A 21,125-nucleotide genomic window follows, 5' to 3' on the forward strand; every position below is an offset into this window, starting at 1 on the left:
CCGAAGGTTGCAGGAACATCAACTCATAGTCTGCTTGGGAACCCTGTAGCCCAATGGTACCAATGTGGATTTCACAAGCTTCAAAATCTCCCCTCCCCCCACTGCATCACAAAACCAGCCCAGCTCGACCCCTCCCCCCACTGCATCACAAAACCAGCCCAGCCTGTCTCCGCTTCCCTAACCTGTTCTTCCACTCACCCATCCCTTCCTCCCACCTCAAGCCGCACCTCCATTTCCTACCTACTAACGTCATCCCGCCCCCTTGACCTGTCCGTCCTCCCTGGATTGACCTATCCCCTCCCTACCTCCCCACCTATACTCTCTTCTCCACCTATCTTTTCCTCTATCCATCTTCGATCCACGCCTCCCTCCCTATTTATTTCAGAACCCTCTCCCCCACCCCCTTTTCTGATGAAGAGTCTCAGCCTGAAACGTCAGCTTTTGTGCTCTTGAGATGCTGCTTGGCCTGCTGTGTTCATCCAGCTCCACACTTTGTTATCTCGGATTCTCCAGCATCTGCAGTTCCCTTTATCTGTAACCCACCCTTCCACTTCCTCATCCAAGTAATTTGTAAAGATCACAAAGAGCAGAGGTCCAAGAACAGATTTGTGTGGAACACGAGATAACAAAATGTGGAGCTGGATGAACACAACAGGCCAAACCACTGGTCACCGAGATCCAGGTTGAATATTCTCCATCTGCTATCACCCTCTGTCTTCTATTGGACAGCTAATTCTGTATCCAGACAGCCAGATTCCCCTGAATCCCATGTCTCCTTACTTTCTGAATGAGCCTATCATGGGGAACCTTGTCATATGCCTTGCTAAAATCCATATACACCACACCCACTGCTCTACATTCATCAATGTATTTTATTACATCCTCAAAGAATTCAATAAGGCTTGTGAGGCATGAACTGCCCCTCACAAAACCATGCTGACTATTTCTAATCAAACTGTGCTTTTCCAAATAATCATAAATATTATCTCTCAGAATCCTCTCCAATAATTTGCTCACCACAGAAGTAAGAGTGACTGGTCGGTATTTCCCAGAATTATCCCTATTCCCTTTCTTGAACAAGGGAATGACATTTGCCACCTTCCAATCATCTGCTACTACTCCAGGAGACAGTGAGGTTACAAAGATCATCGCCAAAGGGACGGTAATCTCTTCCTTTGCTTCTTGTAGTAACCTTGGTTATATCCTATCTATCTATCCTCCTGTATTTCAAAATTTCTAGCACATCCCCCTTCCTAACATAAAACTGTTCGAGCATTTCAACCTGTTTCACACGGTCCTCAAAAACTGCAGGATACCTCTCACTGATGAATACTGATGCAAAGTATTCATTAAGGACCTCCCCACCTCCTCCAACTCCACGTCCAAGTTCCACCCACTATTCCTGATCGGCCCTACCTTCATGCTGGCCATCCTCTTGCTCCTCACATTAGTGTAGAATCCCTTGGGGTTTTCCTTAATCCTCTCCTCCAAGGCATTTTCATACCCCCTTCTAGCTCTCCTAAGTCCCCTTCTTCAGTTCTCTCCTGGCTACCTTGTCGCCCTCTAGAGCCCTGCCCAATCTTGGCTTGCTCAACCTTACATAAACTTCCTTCTTCCTCTTGACTAGGTGTTCCACATGTCTGTCATCCAAGGTTCCTTCACCTTGCCACCCCTTCCTTGACTCAGTGGAACAAACTTATCCAGCACTCGTAGCAAATGGCCCCTGATCAACCTCCACATTTCTGCTGTGCATTCCTCTGGGAGCATCTGTTCCCAATTTATGCCCTGCAATTCTTGCCTAATAGCATTGTAATTTCCCCTCCCCCAATTAAATGGTTTCCCATACTGTCTGCTCCAATCCCACCCCATGACTGTACTAAAGGTCAGGAAATTGTGAACACTATCACTGAAATGCCCTCCCACCAAGAGTTCTGACACCTGGCCTGGTTTATTGCCAAGCACCAAATCCAATATGGCCTCCGTTGAGCTGGCCTATCTACATATTGAGTCATAAATCCTTCCTGAACACACCTGACAAAATCTGCTCCACCCAAACTATTTGCATTTAGGAGGTTCCAGTCGATATCAAGGAAGTTGAAGTCACTCATGACAACTGCCATATTACTTCTGCAACTTTCCAAAATCTGTCTCCCAATCTGTTTCACAGTGCGTCTATTGCTATTAGGGAGTCTATTGAAAACTCACAATAAAGTGACTGCTCCTTTCCTGTTTCTGATTTCCACCCAAACTGATTCAGTAAACAAACTCTCTTCAATGACCTCCTTTTCTGCAGCTGTGATACCATCCCTGATTAGCAATGCCACTCCCCCTCCTCTTTTACCTCCCTCCCGATTTCTTTTGAAACATCTAAACCTGGGGAACATCCAACAGCCATGCTTGCCCTAGTGTTATCCAATTCTCTACAATGGTCACAGCATCATAGCTCCAGGTTTGTCACCCTCATCCTGACACTTCTTGCTTTAAAATAGACACACTTCAAACCGTTGCACTGCCTGCAACTTTGCCCTCCCAACTATCAATCCTTCCTTACAGATTGTCTGCTTGCTCTATCTGCCTGTGCACCAGCTACCCCATCCTCTGATCCGTAGCTTCGGTTCCCATCCCTCTGACAAACTAGTTTAAACCCTCCTGAAGAGCTTAAGCAAACCTCCCACCCAGGATATTGGTGCCCATCCAGTTCAGGTGCAACCACCACCCCCTCCCCTTGTACAAGTTAATATGTATACTGGATTAACATGCCCACAGACCTAAAAACAGCGCAGAAAGATTTTACCAGCATCAAATTATAAGTAGCTGCAGCCGGTAATGCTTCCATTGAACCACCACATCTTCAACAATGAAGCACTGTGGCAAATATGTTTGGGATTCTCTTTCAACAAACACTCTTGATACAGGACAACTTCAGTCTCAGCAACTGACGCAATACTTTACAGTATTACAGCATCATTATCCCATGGAGACTAGGATGACTCTCTTCCACTCTCAGGGTGAGTCTTTAGCAGGCTGTATAGACCAATGCGGTGTCCGCAGGCTCGGTAACACTTGGGGAAGAAGGTGGTGGTGGGATGGGTTGAGTGGAGTGTTAGTGCGGCAGGACGTTCCTTATGTTGTTTTTGCCTGGGTTCTGCTTTTTCTCAATGGCAAGCCTCGAAATGCTCCTCCTCCACATTGGGCTAGTCTTGGGCTATTGATTCCCAGGTGACTGTGGGAATGCCGCCCTTCATCAGTGAAGCCTTGAGGGTATGATAGAAGCGCTTCCTCTGTCACCCCGGGGCTCGCCTGTCATTTTGAAGCTGGGAGTAGAGCACCAGCCTGGGGAATCTCATGTTGGCCATGCGGACAATGTGCCCTGCCCACCATGGCTGATCAAGGCCGTGCAGTGCCTTGATGCCAGGGATGTTGGCATGGTCAATGACACAGGTGTTGGCACATTTTTCTTCCTAGTGAAATATGGAATGGATGCACTGAAGTGGAGGGATCATGGAAACTCCCATGTCAAATGCAGAACATGTTTTCCAATTAACCTATCCTTTACTTTTATTTAAAGTACCACATTAGTGATATTACCCAACTCTGACATTATGGCTTAGGTATAAGTCAATAGTAGTGGAAAACACAACAGAGCAACACATAAAAAAGCTCTCTGCAGGTTTGCCATTATGTTTGCAGTCTTGCACTATTAAAATTAGTTTTATTGATTTACTATTTTTTTAAAAATGTTACAACAATTGGGTAGTGGGTTCAGGTCTGGTTTCAGTACTGCACTAGATAAATTGGTGTTGAAATGGGAAGCAGCACAAATTCATTATGTTGATTCCAGAGCTCAAGGTTAAATTATCAGTAAGAGTTAAGGAGAATATTTTTAAAGATTAAAGAGTCAGCCAAAATGAGCTGGTTTGGAAGATAAAATGTTTTGATGGGATGAATAGAGAGGAACTCTAGCATTAGAGTTGGGAACAAAGACACATCTTAAAATTTACATTAGAAAATTTTGAGGCGATGTCAGAAAAAAACTTTTTCATACAACTTTTGAGAACTAATGGGGTTGAGGGTCAGTTGTAAAAAAACATTTTTAGCATTTTTTACTGCGGTTTTAGAGCACAAATTTTTTTAATTCAATCATGGTATTTGGCCATCGGTGGCTGGGCCAGCATTTATTGTCCATCCTTACTTATCCTAGGGAAGGTGTGGTGAACTGTCTTTTTGAATCCTTGCAGTGCATTTAACATGCAATGCTCTGAGGAAGGGCATTCCAGGATTTTACCCAGGGACAGCAAAGGAATGGCGATATATTTCCAAATGAGGGTGGTAAGTGGCTTGGAGGAGAACTTGCAGGTGCTAGCTTTTTCATGTATAAGTAGATTTTTATTTAGAGGTGAAGATATCAAAGGATATGACACTGAGGTGAATAAACAAGCTTAAAGACAAAAAAGTTATGCATGTCCAATTTAATAATAAATCAGAGTCAGAATGAACCTAGCCTCAGCAAATTTGTGCATATACCAGGCAGAGGGTTCAGAAGAAGATGCTTGCTGTCGTAATGAAATGATAGCCAGGGTTTTCAGCATTTTCAAGACACTGCTAACCCATTTCCGTTGCATGGCTAGGTAAGAAATCTACTGAATACAATTAAACAAAGATAGAAGAAGGCTATATCACCTATCTAGATTCTCAATTATCATTATTGCTTGGAGTTGTTTCATTAACTCTCAAAGACTGCTGGATAAAAAAAACGACTTGAATATATTCACAGTTATGACAATAATCAGCAACATTAGTTTCATTCCATACCAACATCTCCCAGTTTCTCAGATCACACGAGTGCATGTCACTTTTTTCCACCTCCCCGTTCAGACATCAGTGACCTGCAGCATGTTTGGATAACCAATGCTTCAGCTTCCTTACTATTCTGAACATAATCAGCAAGCAAATATCTTGTAGGAAATTTAAATGTCTTTCGGCCTCTTAAGCACATATCATTTATTTTTTTCCCTTTCCATGCTTTCTTCTTGTTCTTACTTTTCTTTCAGTTTAATGCGACTCACACCGTCTCTTACACTGCTTAGCATTGAGGTGTCTTCACTCGTCTACCATACTTCGCTATTCCCTTGATTGTAGGGAAAATACTGTGCTTCTACTGCTGTTGGTCCTCTGAATGCTGTTGAACAAGACCCAGTGGGTCTAGAAAATGTTTTGGCATCATCTGTATTTGTGTTATTAAGAATTGCTGATGCTGGAATCAGAAATAACAGAGTGTGGAGCTGGAAAAACACAGCAGGCCAGGCATTAGAGGAGCAGGAAAGCTGATGTTTTTCTTCAGAAAAAAGAGCCCCGACCCGAAATGTCAGCTTGCTTTCTCCTCTGATGCTGCTTCGACTGCTGTGTTCCTCCAGCTTCACACTGTGTTATTTGTTTTTGTGTTCCTTCTTTCATTTTTGCTGTTTGCTAGTTTCTGGTTTTCACTTTGTTGCTCAGTTGCAATCAGAGCTCTTCCATTTCTTCTGACTGTACTTTGCTCCATCTAGACAACGTGAAATATTTGGAATGATAATCCTTCCACTCTGTCATCAAAACTTGATTGATTTCTGTTTCAAAACTGTTCTCTCTGTTGAAATTGTGATAAGGTTCTTTCCCTGTTGTGACTGACACAGTGATTCATCTGCTCACTGCAGCACTTTGCCTATCTCTCTTCTACTTTTTCTAAGTTTGTGTCTTCAGACTGTGACATCAATGTATGTGGAAATATAGGTATGTGTGCTTGCAACTTTGTTCCTGTTAGTAACTTGTATTGAGGCAATCCATTTTGAAAGGTTGAGGGTCTGGAACTCAGAAGTGCGAGTTGAAAATCCCCATTCTTTTTCCATTTCAGATATCTCTCTCAGGTTCTCCAATATCCCAAGAAAACTTTGGTTAATTTATGTGAGAAAGTCCAAATAACTATGTAAACTTTTGAAACTGTATGTTTGAGATTTATAGACTGGTATCTGATATCACATCATCAGGAAACCCGTGGGCTATATAAAAAAAATTTCATTGATCTTATCATCACTTCTGATTTGTGACCATGTAAGTATTTCAATTCTACCTACATTTGAGTAGTAATCTCCTGCTATCACAGAATCACAGAGTCATTACAGTGCAGAAAGAGGTTAATCATGCCTGCACTGGCTCTTTTATCTAGTGCCAATCTCCTGCCTTTTCCCATGTCCCTGCACATGATTACTGGCCAAAAAAAATTGCCTCAATTGAATCAATCTCCATTGTATTTCCAGGCAGCAAATTCCATACCTGAACAACTTACTTTGAAAAAGTTTCTTTTTCCTCACATCACCATTGCTTTTTCGTAAATCACCTTAAATCTACGCCCTCTCTTTCTTTTATCTTTTACAATTGGAAACAGTTTAACCCTACTGTATCCAGTTCACCATTGATTTGGAAACCACCATTAGTTCTTCTTTCAGCCTGCTTCTCTCCAGGGAGAATAGTGCCAATTTCGACAATCTATCCTACAGTCACAGAGGCATAGAATCATACAGTATGGAAAAGGCCCCTTGACCCACCATGTGTTATTACAGCCAACAAACATCAAACTACACTAACAGCATTGCCTTGCACTTGCTCCATTGCCTTCTATGCCCTGGTATTTTAAGTGCTCATGCAGGTGCCTCTTAAATATTGTAAGAGCACCTGCCTCCATTACTATCCATATTTCTGCCATCCTTTGGGTAGACAGATTTTTCCTCAGATTTCTGATAAACGCCTTACTCCTTTTCGTAAACTTGTGCCCTCTGATCTTAGACATATCTGCCATGGGGAACCGATTCTCATAATCCACTCTGTCTATGCCTGTTGTAATTTTGTACACCTCAATCAAACCCATGTGTCCCCTCAGCCTCCTCTGCTCCAAAGAAAACAAACCCAACCTATCCAGTCTCTCTTCATAATCGAGACTTTTCATCTGAGGCCAAACTCTGGTGAACCTCCACTGCACTCTCTCCAGTGCAATCACATCCTTCCAATAGTGTGCGATCAGATCTGCACACAGTATTCTGTGATTTAGCCGATGTTTTAAAAAGCAACAAGATTTTCATGCTGCTATATTCTATGCCTGGCTTCACAGGTGAAGTTATTATGCCTGGAACCATTCTAGTAAATTGCTTCTGCACTGTCTCATTCACGACTTTCTGATAACATAACACCTCCAACTGTACAGCATACTCCAGCTGAGGGCAAACAAATGTTTTGTACAAGTTCAAATCCCCTCCTACATGGATATGAGTTTGCTTGCTGAGCTGGAAGGTTCGTTTTCAGACGTTTCGTCACCATTCTAGGTAACATCATCAGTGAGCCTCCGATGCTTCCTGCTCAGCGAGCAAAACTCACACCCAGAACCTCAATCTGAGCTACAAATCTTCTCAAAACTCACTAACCCCTGCAACACTTATGAACATTTCTCTTTTATCAAATAAATCCTAGGCATTCCCACACCTTGTTGGAAAAGATGATGATTCTGAGGTTCATTTGAATTCCATCTTTCTTTATGTCCTGAAATGCTTTCATACACAACTGATCTTTTCCTTTCCTGTAATCAACCTGTTCAAATATATTATTATGCATTGTCACAACAGCTGGGACTTGAACCCAGGTCTCATGTTCCAGGGGTAAGGACTTTACCTCTCCACCACTAGGGCATTGTTTGATTTTAGTCTGTAAATTGTACATCTGACACACCTGGATACCATTTCTTCCAATAACTTTGAGAAACCTAGTTACCAAACTGAAGACTTTGCTCCAGCTCTGCATCTGACGATCTTGATGAAGGCAGAAGATTTCAATTTTCTATCACTACATATGCGTAAATCCTTAACCACTACCAGATGTACTCATGACTTAACATATGTTCTCTCGATAGGACTATGTGGTTACACATGTCATCCACCCTCTAATGTCAAAAACCCTGATCTGTTTATGTGCTTTCCTTCAATGATTTTTGTTGTGCTGCTTCCCAGCATCACTTATTGCCTCTATTTGACAACTGTTATGATGGTTTGTTGAGCACTTAAACTTCTTTTTGCAATATTACCACATCATGTACTGTTTCAATGATCATTTGAAACTCCATAATGTTTCTTGACATTGGAAATTCTTCTCAGATTCTGGCTTTCAGTAGAATACTCATAACGTGACCAGGTAACTTGGTTGTTGGTTGTGAATATGGTATTTTTCACTCTGTTAATATGTTATACTGGGTAAAAGCTATTGAGGGGAGTTCACTGCCTTCCTTACTTTTGCTTATCTTGGGTCTATCCAATGATTAGTGGTTAAGAATATACCTCCATAGAGTATCTCCTGAAGAGACACTGTCCTTTGATAACAAGGAGGATGGGTTAGAGCTTAGATGGACTTGGACTATTATTATCATGTGGAAATTTGCTTTTGGTGTTGGGGTGGGTCATGGAGATTGCAACCCAAAAGGGGTTTCAAACAGAATAAAAATAAAGCTGGATGCAGGATCAAAGCCACGTGCACATGTACAAATGATTTGTAATGCTGTCTATGCCTCTATCGGAATACATAAAGTTCCGCGCTTCAAGTCAAACTGGAGTGAATCTGTTTGCTGGTATAGATATATCCTAGTTAAGTAGTGTGTATGTTTTGGCTTCCTCCACTTTCTGGAAGAGTGCTACTTTATACTGCTTGAATGGTGACCCTGATACAGCTTTATAGTCCTTGAACAAATTCTGAATTTTAACATCTTTTTAGTAACACAATGGTTATAGGAAGAAATTCATTAAAAGTCAAGCTTTCAGGGAGTCATTCTGATGATAACTTGTAGTCAGTTCAATTCTCATTGATAACAAGGTGTGAAGCTTGATGAACACAGCAGGCCAAGCAGCATCTCAGGAGCACAAAAGCTGACATTTCGGGCCTAGACCCTTCACCAGAGAGGGGGATGGGGAGAGGGAACTGGAATAAATAGGGAGAGAGGGGGAGGCGGACCGAAGATGGAGAGAAAAGAAGATAGGTAGAGAGGAGAGTATAGGTGGGGAGGTAGGGAGGGGTAGGTCAGTCCAGGGAAGACGGACAGGTCAATAGGCGGGATGAGGTGGTAGGGAGGAAATGGAGGTGCGGCTTGAGGTGGGAGGAAGGGATGGGTGAGAGAAGGGCCTGTTTCCGCATTGTCGGGGTTCTATGAATGGGACTGACATTTGACAAGTCCCCAGTACCTGATGATATTCATTAAAGGAATGGCAGCTGAGCTAGTGACTGCATTTGATCACTAGATTTCAAAATTCCATTGATTCAGAAAGGTGCCTGTTGTCTGGAAGATTGTAAAGGACCAAGATGAGGGAGAATCTTTTTCGCTCAGAGAGTGTTGAATCTTTAGAATTCTCTACCCTAGAATACTGCAGAAGCTTTGTCATTAAGTAAATTCCAGATAGAGATTGATAGATTTATGGTTTCTAATGATATCAAGGGATGCAGTGAAAGCATAATGTTAGAACCCTCACTGATTTTTCTCTTTTTTTAATGAATTTTGATTTGGAGCTAAAGTTGACTCAGGATGTTTTTGAAACAGCTTGTGGTAAGAAAAACAACACACAAAACAAGGCTTTCTTTATTCACGATGCCAGGTCTGAAGGCTAATTGCAGGCTGATTCTTGACTGAAAAGCTTCCTAAAGACACAATGACCCGAGGAAAGTCATTATGTTTGAAAAGATAGCAGAAGTTGGATATTTAAGAGTCAATGCTGGGAATAAGTTCTCACAAGTCTAAAGAGACTCTGTGTTCAAGGAGATGGAGATGCTGAATGGTTATTGAGGCCTTGGGGAAGGACAGTCATTCCTCAGGGTGGACCCACATTTGGAGTCATATTTGATAACACAGTGTGGACCTGGAGGAACACAGCAGACCAGGTAGCATCAAAGGGGCGGGAAAGCTGACGTTTCGGGTCAGGACCCTGATAATGCCTGGCCTGCTGTGTTGCTCCAGCTCCACACTGTGTTATCTCTGACTCCAGCATCGGCAGTTCTTACCCTCTCCAGAGTTGCATTTGAACCGTGTTTTCTGGTGGAGATAAGCTTGCCTAATGACAACATACCATGGAAATTTGAAAAATCCCATGCTAAATTGTTGAAGGACAGAGAGCTGATTTGGAAATATTGGTACTTTTATCTGAACAATCTAAGAAAGTGACTCTAATCTGTGGTTCCAGATAAACAACCCAAGGTTCCACGTCTGTTGCCTGTAAAACAACAAATTGTGAAAGCCATTTAAGTAATCTGGCCAGTTTTGTTATTTTCTTTTATTTATCCTTTAAATGTGTTTGCTCATATGTGTTTCATTTATGTGACTGGGGTGAAAACAAATGTTTTGAATTGATAGCATTATTCACATCACCTTGTTTACTTTTTCTCTGCCAAGGCTATTGTGCATTTAATAAATTGGTAAGCCTTTTGTTAGTGATGCAAAACAAGTATCTGGAGTTAATTGTTCACAGAGTCTGGGACTGGTTATACAAAGGGATGACTTCACATTTAAGAAAACATGTTAGCTACCTCATTCTGATTGTAAATTATGCTTACACTGTGACTTATTCAAGTAGTGGGATCGTTACTGCAAATGAATTGGAGCCAGGAGTGTGCATGGAAGTAAAATTTAGCTGGAAACAAGTAGCTGATTGGTCTGGAGAATGATGACCAGTTGTCAATGACAAAGGCCTTCTGCCTGCCAACAACTAAATGATTGATTCCTGAGTAACTGAACAGTTTGTGGATGTGAATGTTTGGACACAACTCATCAGACCTATTTGAACAAAGGAGTGGCCCTTTGTCAACTTAGTTTAAATATATAGTTGAATTTGGGAATTTTGTGTACTTTTATAAAATATTTAGCTTCTGCTTTGAATCTGGGAATAGAGGGACTTGATTTCTAGTGTAGCATAATACCATATATCAAATCATCACCTATGAGGCAAATAATGCTGTACAAATTCTCTAAAACATTTGTTTTTTTTTAAAGATCTCTGCCATAGATGTTACTCCACATAGTAACCTGTCAAAGCAGAACCTTACAAGTGGTACAATGGAAGTTGACAGAAGCTTAGAGTCTTTGTGGCAATGCCAAAATCTTCCGTGGGTGTCAAATTTAAGGAATATTGAGCTTTTCCATACACCTTCATCTACTGATACCAACAACTTCATCTTTTACAGCTTTGTTTCTTGTGTAGGGCCAACATGTATTCTTACAGAATGGGCTAGCATTAGAATCAGTACCATTCCTGAATACCAATTTATTGTCTTATTTGCTGGTCAAGTGACTCATTGACTAACCATTAAGCTAATCTCTTTTAACCTTCAAAAGTAAAATGTGTGGAAAATTTCTGGCTGTACATACACATATTGGCTTCCCTTCTGATCTTAATGCTATATGATACACTGCCTTTAGTCTTTCCAATTCTGTAAGTGATTTCAGAAATTCTACTCTGAAGTCTCCTGATTGATTTTCACAATCCTCTTGTTCTAGCCTGTGAATTGCAATCGTTTCTGTTTGAGTGAGCAAATCTAATCTTGAGTTAAATTCAGTGCTTAAGTATTTCCTTTTGCTGTATGCATTGTTTCAGAATCTTTAGCTCTGTTCTTGCTGATTCCTTTAGCTTTTTGCAGGATGGTTGAAGAATTCTCTTGTTTAGCATGAGAAAGAACTAAAACTGTTCTATCTGTATCAAGATAGAAATTTCTTGATATTTTCCTTACTGCCTCAGCAGCAGCTAACACTCACTGGCACTGATGTGTTTGCGATGTAGTGTTGTTGATGCAATCAGAGCTCTAACAGAGTGGAATGCCAGTCCACACTCCTAAATCAGCCATCTCTTTGAATGTCCCTCTCTGGAACAACAAGCTGGACACCAGGGAAAGTCATCAACATTTCCCTTCTCCTTCTGAAAAAAATCCTCCTCTGTTTCTGTTACTCTCCTGATACTATAATTCTGAGTAAAGAAGTAATTCCTGATGTCAACCCTGAATTTGGCTTTTCCAGTTTGCCATTACAAATTCTTGTTCTCCATTTGTATTTAACATGAATTAATGTTTGACTGCAACGCCTGAGTTAACGGTTCTATTCCATTTCATTCTCTTTCTATAAAAATCACCCCTTTTCTCATTGCAGTTGCAAAATCAAAGTGCTGAGTTTTTGAATCTCTCATGTTTGAGTCCTCTAACATAGGAGAGTTGGTATTCTTGATGTCTTATTAACAGATCACCAACCTTTCTCCATTCTGCTCTCAATACTATCACAAAAATGTGAGAAGGATATCATGAGTTTTTAGGACTTCATGTAAAACTTCATGAAATCCATATAGTTTGACTTTTCTTTTTGGTTGCATTTTCTTTTTCCTCATTTTTAACAGTTGTTTCAAAGTTTTAAAATACATTCCTTTTACTTTCATGATAACTATATTTACAAATTGAAGCGAGAAATGCTTGGACTTACTTAAATTTGCTTTGAGAATATGAGAAAACTAGCCACTAAAATTCCTTCATGCTAACACTGTAAATTATCTTTAATGTTACTCAGTGGAGTCATCTCGAGGTAGCGTATTAATCCAAAATAATAAGGAACTGAGAATAGATTCTTTTGATGTGAGTCTCTTTGATCTTCCTATCTATTTATCTATTTATTTCCTCCACAACATAAGGGCAACTACTTTAACTGCAATACCGCTATTTCACGCTCTCTGATTAACCTTTCTGTGCAGAGAGGAGAGCCCTTATGTGAAGTAAAAGACCACAGAAAAATGCATTGTTTAGCAGGAGGGGAAGTGCTTCAAATTCCATTTAAGAGAAAATTAAACAAAAAAGATGAATGGAGCTCACTCAAAGGGCTTAATGAGTTTACCCAATTCTCATTATTCATGCTTGAATGGTAATTTCAAACCATGCTACGAAATACTGAACCTTGTAAAAGATCAAAGTGAGAATTGCCTTTAGAGAGGGACTTTGAAATATCATAAAACACTTCAGGTCTTTGAGATAGTCTGCCTGGTAAAATTGAAGGCACAATGGGGGGTGTCAGGGGAACGGTGTCAGCTTGAACAGATGGTTCGCTGGCTCTCCTTTCACTCATCCCTGAATTTCATTCCATATTTTAGTGGATGGGGAAGGCACCTGGCACCCCATCCACTCCTGGACCTATTGAGATCCGAGAATGACCAATTAAAGGGAAAGGCTGAAGCAAGGCAGACATCCCAATAGATTCAATGGCGTGGACTGCTGTCAGACAGAAGGGGATGGGTGGAATAATCTTTTATAATTCCTGGCCACATTCTCTCACACACACACTGATGCACAAACATATGCACTCTCTCTCTCTCACACACACACACATACACACATACACATGCACACAACATACATGTACTGATGCACGCTCACAAGCACTGATTCACACACATACGTGCACACACATATGCGCACACACTCTCACTCTTTCTCGCTCTTTCTCTTTCACACTGGGTATGCCAGGAAGCCCACTCTACCCTGTTTGAATTAAGGGTTTCTGGTTGACATATTGCTGATGCTTTTGTTGTCGGGGGCAGATAACATATCCCTCTAAAAAAGCAACCTCTTCCAAAACAAATAAAGTGCTACGACACTTCAAATTATCATACAATGCAGAGGAAGCCCTTCGGCCTATCGAGTCATGACCAGCCAAAATGCATTAAAGCTACACTACTCTTATTTTTCCACACTAGGCTTATAGTTTTGAATGTGATTAAACTTCAAATGCTCGTCCAAATAATTTTTAAAGATTGTGTCTCAACAACCCCCCAAGCAATGCATTCCAGGCACCCACCACATTCTGGGTGAAAATCACTGCCCCCACAACCTGTCTAAATCAGCTGCCATTCATCTTAAAATTAATCCCCCAAGTTATTGACCCTTCAACTAACATGTTCTGAAAAATCATTAGTTATTTGTATGGAATAATGTCATACAACACTCACCAATGGGGCTTTATTAACATTTCATTCCAGTCTTCATGGTCCAGAAATGTCTTGATTTTAAAATACATGTTTGATTTCAGCTGCTTTATGCTCTTTTTTCCCCTATCCCTGTAACTTACTCTGAGACAATTTCTTCATAATCTCTGCACATCTCTAATCTGGTCTCCTTAAGCCTTCTTGATTTTATTTTACTTTACCATTGATGGCTGAGACTTCCGATGCCAGAACCCTAAGAACCTCCGAGAAGAGCAAGGATAATGGATTCATGATCATCATGACCTCCAAATTCGACTTAGAGTCACATGTCTTCCTCAGTTGGACTCTCATTGCAGTTCCTTCATTGCCTTTCCTTTACAACAATGTGGGACCATCCTTACCACATGGAGTTAGTGAGTCAGGTAATAGAATCCCAACACCTTCTCAAGGAGGTGGATCTCTCAATGATGCTCAACTTGCAATTAAAAAAAAATGACTGAGTCAACAGGGTTTTACTTCAGTTAATAATGAGAAGCCGAACTAATGCTCACAACTGATGTTCAAATTGAAAGAGAATTAATACTTTTGTTACAAAAAAAACAAAATGTTGCTTTGCTGCTACTTTTGCAATTTTCTGATTTACTTTTGCTTTGAAGTGCCAATGAAGTGACAGTATAATTCTTGACTCTTGTGTCAATTTACCTCCAGAACATAATGGTATAAGAGATCTTTGTTGATGTAACCTTCAAACCTCAGATCTTTGTCTTCAGGCTACAGTGAATATAGTTAGAAGGAAAGGTCAAGCTGGATCTAATAAGAAATAATCATGGACATTGTGAGCTAATATGAATCTAATCAGAGTATTCTAATGTCTGGAGAAAGTGTATCATTCTATCTCATATAAAGTAATAGGTTTGAAAGAGTTATTGTGAATGAGTTGGAGTGAGTAATATCAAGGAATTTAAGATCATAAAGCAGAACAAATTGGGCACCTTAGGGCTTTGTATGCTGAAGACTTTTATCTACATGGCTCCCCAATACTGTTAATAACAATTTATATCTTGTTTCGGACAAGAGCCTCTTCTTGTTAAGACTCACTTGTGGCTTTCCTCTCTCACCGTAAACCAAGTATACTCTTAGATCAAGTCAAGAAAAGAAGATGGTAGCAGCAAATTACTGTAATCCAAGTCTATAGTGGCCGTAAATGCAGCATGTACAGTCCAGCACATTGAAATAACACAGTCGCCATCTTGAAACAAAGTTTATCATGTTCTGGCTGTTGGCATTTATGATCATCTGTATCATTGCTCAATACTGGCACTTGCAAATACATCACAAAACTACTAGTCTGAGATTGGGAAGTCTGAGTGGGCCTGTGAAGAGCTAGCTCATTGAATGCATGAAAAATATTTCAACTGTCTGCAAGTATCTCTGAAGATAGAACATAGAACATAGAACAGTACAACACAGAACAGGGCCTTTGGCCCATGATGTCGTGCTGAACTTTTACCCTCATCCTAAGGCCCATCTAAACTCCAACCCTACCTTATACTATCATCCATATGCCTAATGGTTGCTTAAATACCCCTAATGAGGCCGACTCCACTACCCTCTCCAGCAATGCATTCCTCGCCCCTACCACTCTCTGAGTAAAGAACCTACCTCTGACGTCTCCCCCATATCTGCCTCCACTCACTTTAAAATTATGCTCCCTCATAACAGCTACCTCCACCCTAGGAAAAAGTCTACTGTATCGATACCGCTGATCATTTTGTACACCTCCATCAAGCCACCTCTCATCCTCCGACGTCTTAAAGAGAAATGCGGTAGCTCTCTCAACCTTTCCTCATAAGTCATTACAGGCAATATCCTGGTAAATCTCCTCTGCACCTTTTCCAACGCTTCCACATCTTTCCTGTAATGAGGCAACAAGAACTGGACACAATACTCCAAATGTGGTCAAACCATGGTTTTGTATAGCAGGAGCATAACTTCACGGCTTTTGAAGCCAATCCCTCTATGAATGAAAGCTAACACACCATACGCTTTCTTAACAACTCTATCCACCTGGGTGGTAGCTTTTAGGGAACTGTGGACATGAACCCCAAGATCCCTCTGCACCTCCACACTGCCAAGAATCTTTCCGTTAACCCTGTATTCTGCTCTCAAGGTTTTCCTTCCAAAGTGAATCACTTCACACTTTTCAGGGTTAAACTCCAACTGCCACTTCTCAGCCCAGCTCTGCATCCTATCAATGTCCTTTGTAACATAGAACAGCGTTCTGCACTGTCCACAACACGACCTACCTTTGAATCATCCACAAACTTGCTAATCCACCCATCCACTCCTTCATCCAAATCATTTACAAAAATCACAAATAGAAGAGGACCCAGAATAGATCCTTGTGGTACACCATACACAGATGTTCTGTGGGGCAGCACGGTGGCTCATTGGTTAGCATTGCAGCCTCATAGCACCAGGGACCCAAGTTCAATTACAGCCTCGGGCAACTGTCTGTGTGGAGTTTGCACATTCTCCCCATGTCTGTATAGGTTTTCTCTGGGTGCTCCAGTTCCCTCCCACAGTCCAAAGATGTGCAGGCTAGGTGGATTGGCCATGCTAAATTGCCCGTAGTGTTCAGGGGTGTGTGGGCTATAGGAGGATGGGTCAGGGGGCGGTGTGGACTTGTTGGGCCAAAGGGCCTGTTTGCACACTGCAGGGAATATAATCTAAAAGGAAATGGATGCCAAATTTTTGCCTGCTTTTCAAGTCAGAGGGAAAATGATTATCAAGGAAGTGAAAGATTAGTGGGGAGAGACAGGAGTGGAGAGTTGAGTTCAAATCTGATTAGCCGTGATCTTATTGAATGATGGAACAGGCTTGAACATCTCTGTATTAAATGGGTAACCCCTTATTTTTAAAGACAAGGAGCAATTAAAAACAAAATCTTCCATGTGATTTCACCACTGAGAACGAGAATGAATGTTCTTGGTGTGTTTTCACAGCCTGCCATCGTGCTTGAATGGGTGGAATGGGAACCCTGCATTATTTGTGTGAGTCAGAAATGCGGCTGCACATTCCCTACATTGGTTCATTCGTAGCCAGAGGGCAGGCCTCACGTCTAATTAAGAATAATGGGTAGATGGAGGACGATTAGGAGGCTCTTCATTTCGGAAGCAAAGGTAAACTTGGAAATGACGCTAACTGATTGGGCCCAGCTTAGATATCTGAAAATAGACTCCAATATGACAAATACATATTCCAGTTTTACTGATAGTAGGAACTGCCAATGCTGGAGAATCTGAGATAACAAGGGGTGGAGCTAGATGAACACAGGCCAAGCAGCATTAGAGGAGCAGGAACGCTGATGTTTCAGGCCCTGGCCCCTCTCGTCAGCTTTCCTGCTCCTCTGATGCTGCTTGGCCAGCTGGGTTCATCCAGCTCTACCCCTTGTTATCCCAGTTTTACTGCTTTTATTTAGTGGTTAAGAGAGAAAGAATTCTCCAGGATAGAAACATTGTTTGTCCAAAATTTAAATTCAAAATTAAATAAGTGCTGGGATTAGAATAGTTAGTTCCTTTTTTTTGACCAGCACCAACTCAATGGGCTGAAAGGCTTTTTTGTGGTTAGTGGACACCTCTGACTGAATTTCTGTTAGGCCATTATTGTTGGAAGATGGGGATAAGGGAATAGAGAAACCTATCTGCAGGGCCCCCTGGATTTCCAGCTGAATTCAGGCTCGCAGGTAAGATCTCTGAAATTGTATTGTTATGTCCCACACATTCCTCCAGCACTGCCCCTAGAAGGCTGCCTCACGGCAGCAGAACTGCTCCCCGGTGCTTACAGGGAACCATTTTGGACAGTTGGCCTTTAGTTCATTAATTGTAATTCACCAGTAGGTAGCCCTGGTAACCCATCCTCCCCCTGCCCACACCTTTGGGTACATGGTCAAAGTTAGAAAATCTGTGTTTGGCTGCGTCTATACCTGCTGCCATCAGAGACTAAGATTTCAGTCTGGATCCCATGAGTATCTACTAATCTGGTTGGTGGAATTAACTGGCATTGAACCCTGAGGCAGTTCTGGATGCCCTGTGGCCTTGGTTTTGCCCACCACATCTACATTAATGGAGTTGAGGCATGTGGGACATGTTGCCATAAGAGGTTATGTATTGCAGGTAAACTATGAGGTTAGATTCATCAGTAACAAATTGGCAGCAATCATTTATGGCAATGGAGTCCTGAAAATATAAAAAACCTGGTTGGATGTAAAAGAGAAACAAAATTAAGGATGGACAATAAATGCTGGTTTATCCAGCAATGCCTACATTCATAGAATCTCCTCAGTGTGTAAGCAAGCCATTTGACCCACTGACTCTGCACTAACCCTCTGAAGAGCATCCCTCCCTGACCGAACCATCCCTTAAACTCTGCATATCCCATGGTTAATTTACTGAGCCTGCACATTCCTGGACATTATGGCAATTTAGACTGGCCAATCCACCTAACCTACGTATCTTTGGACAGTGAGAGGAAACCAGAGCACCAGGAGGAAACACATGCTGACGTGGGGAAAACATGTAAACTACACTCAGACAGTTGCCCGACGCTGAAATTGAACCTGGATCACTGACACTGAGAGGCAGCACAGCTAACCACTGAGTCACTACGCTGCTCCCATTCCATGGATGAATTTTAGAAAAAGAATGGTTTTGCATAGTTAGGTAGTGTAATGCTGATGAAGATAATGATACAATTGTCACAGTGAATTATTGATGGGCTTGATTCTATGATAGTTTTCCTGGTTTTTGGAGACTGCTGAGAATAATCTGCAGGCTCTTTGGTAATTGGATCCCAGGAACTCCTGGAATGGAGGGGGTCTGATATGAGAAGACAGTGTATCTTGCTTGCATTTGTCTTCAGCAACCTCATAAGTACTTGTTTCAATCTTCTGGCTCGGTTTCCCAGTTGTTGTGTGCTAACTGTCCCTATCAGCAGCTTCCTGTGTCCGCACTCATTACGAACCTTGATGTACGACACTTTGATGTTTATGCTGTTGTTATGATCCCGGCTAATGTTATTACCAGGTAAGTCGCACCCCAGACTGGTCCCTCGTAGTAGTTGACTCTAATAGAAGCTGTTTCTGTATTTTACTCAGATGGTGTACCATTCACATGGTGGATTGGAGGAACCAATGATAAACAAGTTTACTGGGGTGGTTCATCACCAGGAGTTCAAAAATGTGCCTGTGGATTAGAAGGGGACTGTTTAAATACAAACTATGACTGTCATTGTGATGCTGATAATGATGAATGGTAAGTCAGATTTTAATCTGAGAAACACAGTGCACACTGTTGTATTTTTCTGGAATGACAAATACCAGCTTAAATGTATTTCCGGAGGGACAGGCCAAATTTGCACGCATCAGATCTAATGCAAGAATCTCAAATTTCAAATAACTACAGTAACTCTTTCCAGAGGAGAAAGGCATGCTGCTTGGTTGACAAGTCAATTGTAATTAGTCAAATTATCACCATGAAGAAACCAATGGAGAACTATTGGCTCTCATGTAATTAAAATAGGCACAAATCTTGAACATATTCCCTTGTTTTCAGACAACAGATCCTTGGCAATGAATGTGTATCACTGGTATTAAGTGTAAATGAACCACATTGAAAGGTGAACTGATTATTATAGATTAAGATTAAATTCCCTACAGTGTGGGAACAGGCCCTTCGGCCCAACGAGCCCACACGACCCCTTGAAGCATCCCTCCCAGACCCATTCCCCCTAAAACCCACACACACCTGAACACTATGGGCAATTGAGCATGGTCAATCCACCTAGCCTGCACATGTTTGGACTGTTAGTTTGGCTATTATCCCACTGTGGGTAATTCAGCAAGTGCTGCATAATTTTGGAAGCTCTTGGAAACACTGTTAACAGTAAATGTTTCATTTGGGTTTTCCAAGTGCAGTTGAGTACAGTTTGAACTCTGCCTATTCAGAACAACCAGAGGGACATATTTGATTCAATCAGCCAGTCACTGGGAGATACAGCTCATGTAACTGGTATTGCATTGTTTCCATTACTATTGAAACAAATAATTACAAATTTAGTAACTTGTCAAGTTTTAAAATTGAAACTACAAATGTAAAAAGATATGTTATGGCCTTGGATCAATAAATGTGTCTAATATGAACACAGCTCAATAGAAAGAGCGGCAGGAGTAGATCATACAATCTATCAAGCCTACACAATATGGCCATGGCTTCAACTTCACTTCCTTGTGCACTCTCTAAATCCCTTGATTCTCTGAGAGCCCAAGATTCTGTCGGTCTGCACTTTAAACACAGTGGTGGCATACCGGTAGTAATTTGAGGTAGAAAATTTCAAAGGTTCATAATACCTTGAAGAAAAAAATCAATTCTCCACATCTAAGTTCTAAATTGTCAGCCACTAGTCCTGGGGCTCTGCCACCATGTTCTAGATTCCCCAGCCAAGGGAAATAATATTCTCAATCCTGCCCTGTCAAGCCCATCAGACACTGATATGTTTCAATGAGAATTCTTTCATTAGATAATGGACTAGATAGAAAACTTTCCAGTTTTAAGTACAAAAATGCAAATAATCCTGTTATTTTTTAGAAAACAAATCCTGTTGGATGTGAATGAAGGGTTTCATGCAATCTCGGTAAGTTGTGACATACACAACTGCCTACCCCAGGAAGAAACACATAAGTCTGCATAGCAGAGTGAGACCAATACTATACCTCTTTTCTCTACCAAAGTGCCCTCATAATTTTTGTCATTCTTAAATGTGCTGATTTTATTACATTGTGAATTAATCATTACTAACTACCACCAGTGAGTCTCACTGTTATGCTAACTCCTTATCTCATTTTGACTGAGTTGATTAATAAATCAATAGAGCCCTTGGTCCTTGCCTCATGAATTCCCCAGAACTGTCCATTCTTTTCAGGGAATGAAGAGGAAAGTGTGCAACATAAACTGTGGTATTCCAATCATGGGGGATATAGATAAGGTGAACAGCAAGGGTATTTTCCCTAGGGTGGGGAGTTCAAATTTGGATTGCATATTTTTTAAGGTGAGATGAGAAAGTTTT

General features: G+C 41.2%; 1 protein-coding gene across 3 annotated transcripts in view; it reads left to right on the top strand.

The window, feature by feature from the left end:
• The window catches only part of LOC125454282 (contactin-associated protein-like 5), an 821,154-nt gene that overhangs the window by 520,299 nt on the left and 279,730 nt on the right, over positions 1 to 21,125 (top strand). For all 3 annotated transcript variants that reach the window (XM_059647522.1, XM_059647523.1, XM_059647524.1), the window contains one exon: positions 19,159 to 19,315. In XM_059647522.1, coding sequence (XP_059503505.1) covers positions 19,159 to 19,315 — 157 coding nt within the window. The remainder of the gene's footprint in view (positions 1 to 19,158; positions 19,316 to 21,125) is intronic.

The sequence above is a fragment of the Stegostoma tigrinum genome, chromosome 7 (genome assembly GCF_030684315.1).
Source record: "Stegostoma tigrinum isolate sSteTig4 chromosome 7, sSteTig4.hap1, whole genome shotgun sequence".
NCBI lineage: Eukaryota > Metazoa > Chordata > Chondrichthyes > Orectolobiformes > Stegostomatidae > Stegostoma > Stegostoma tigrinum.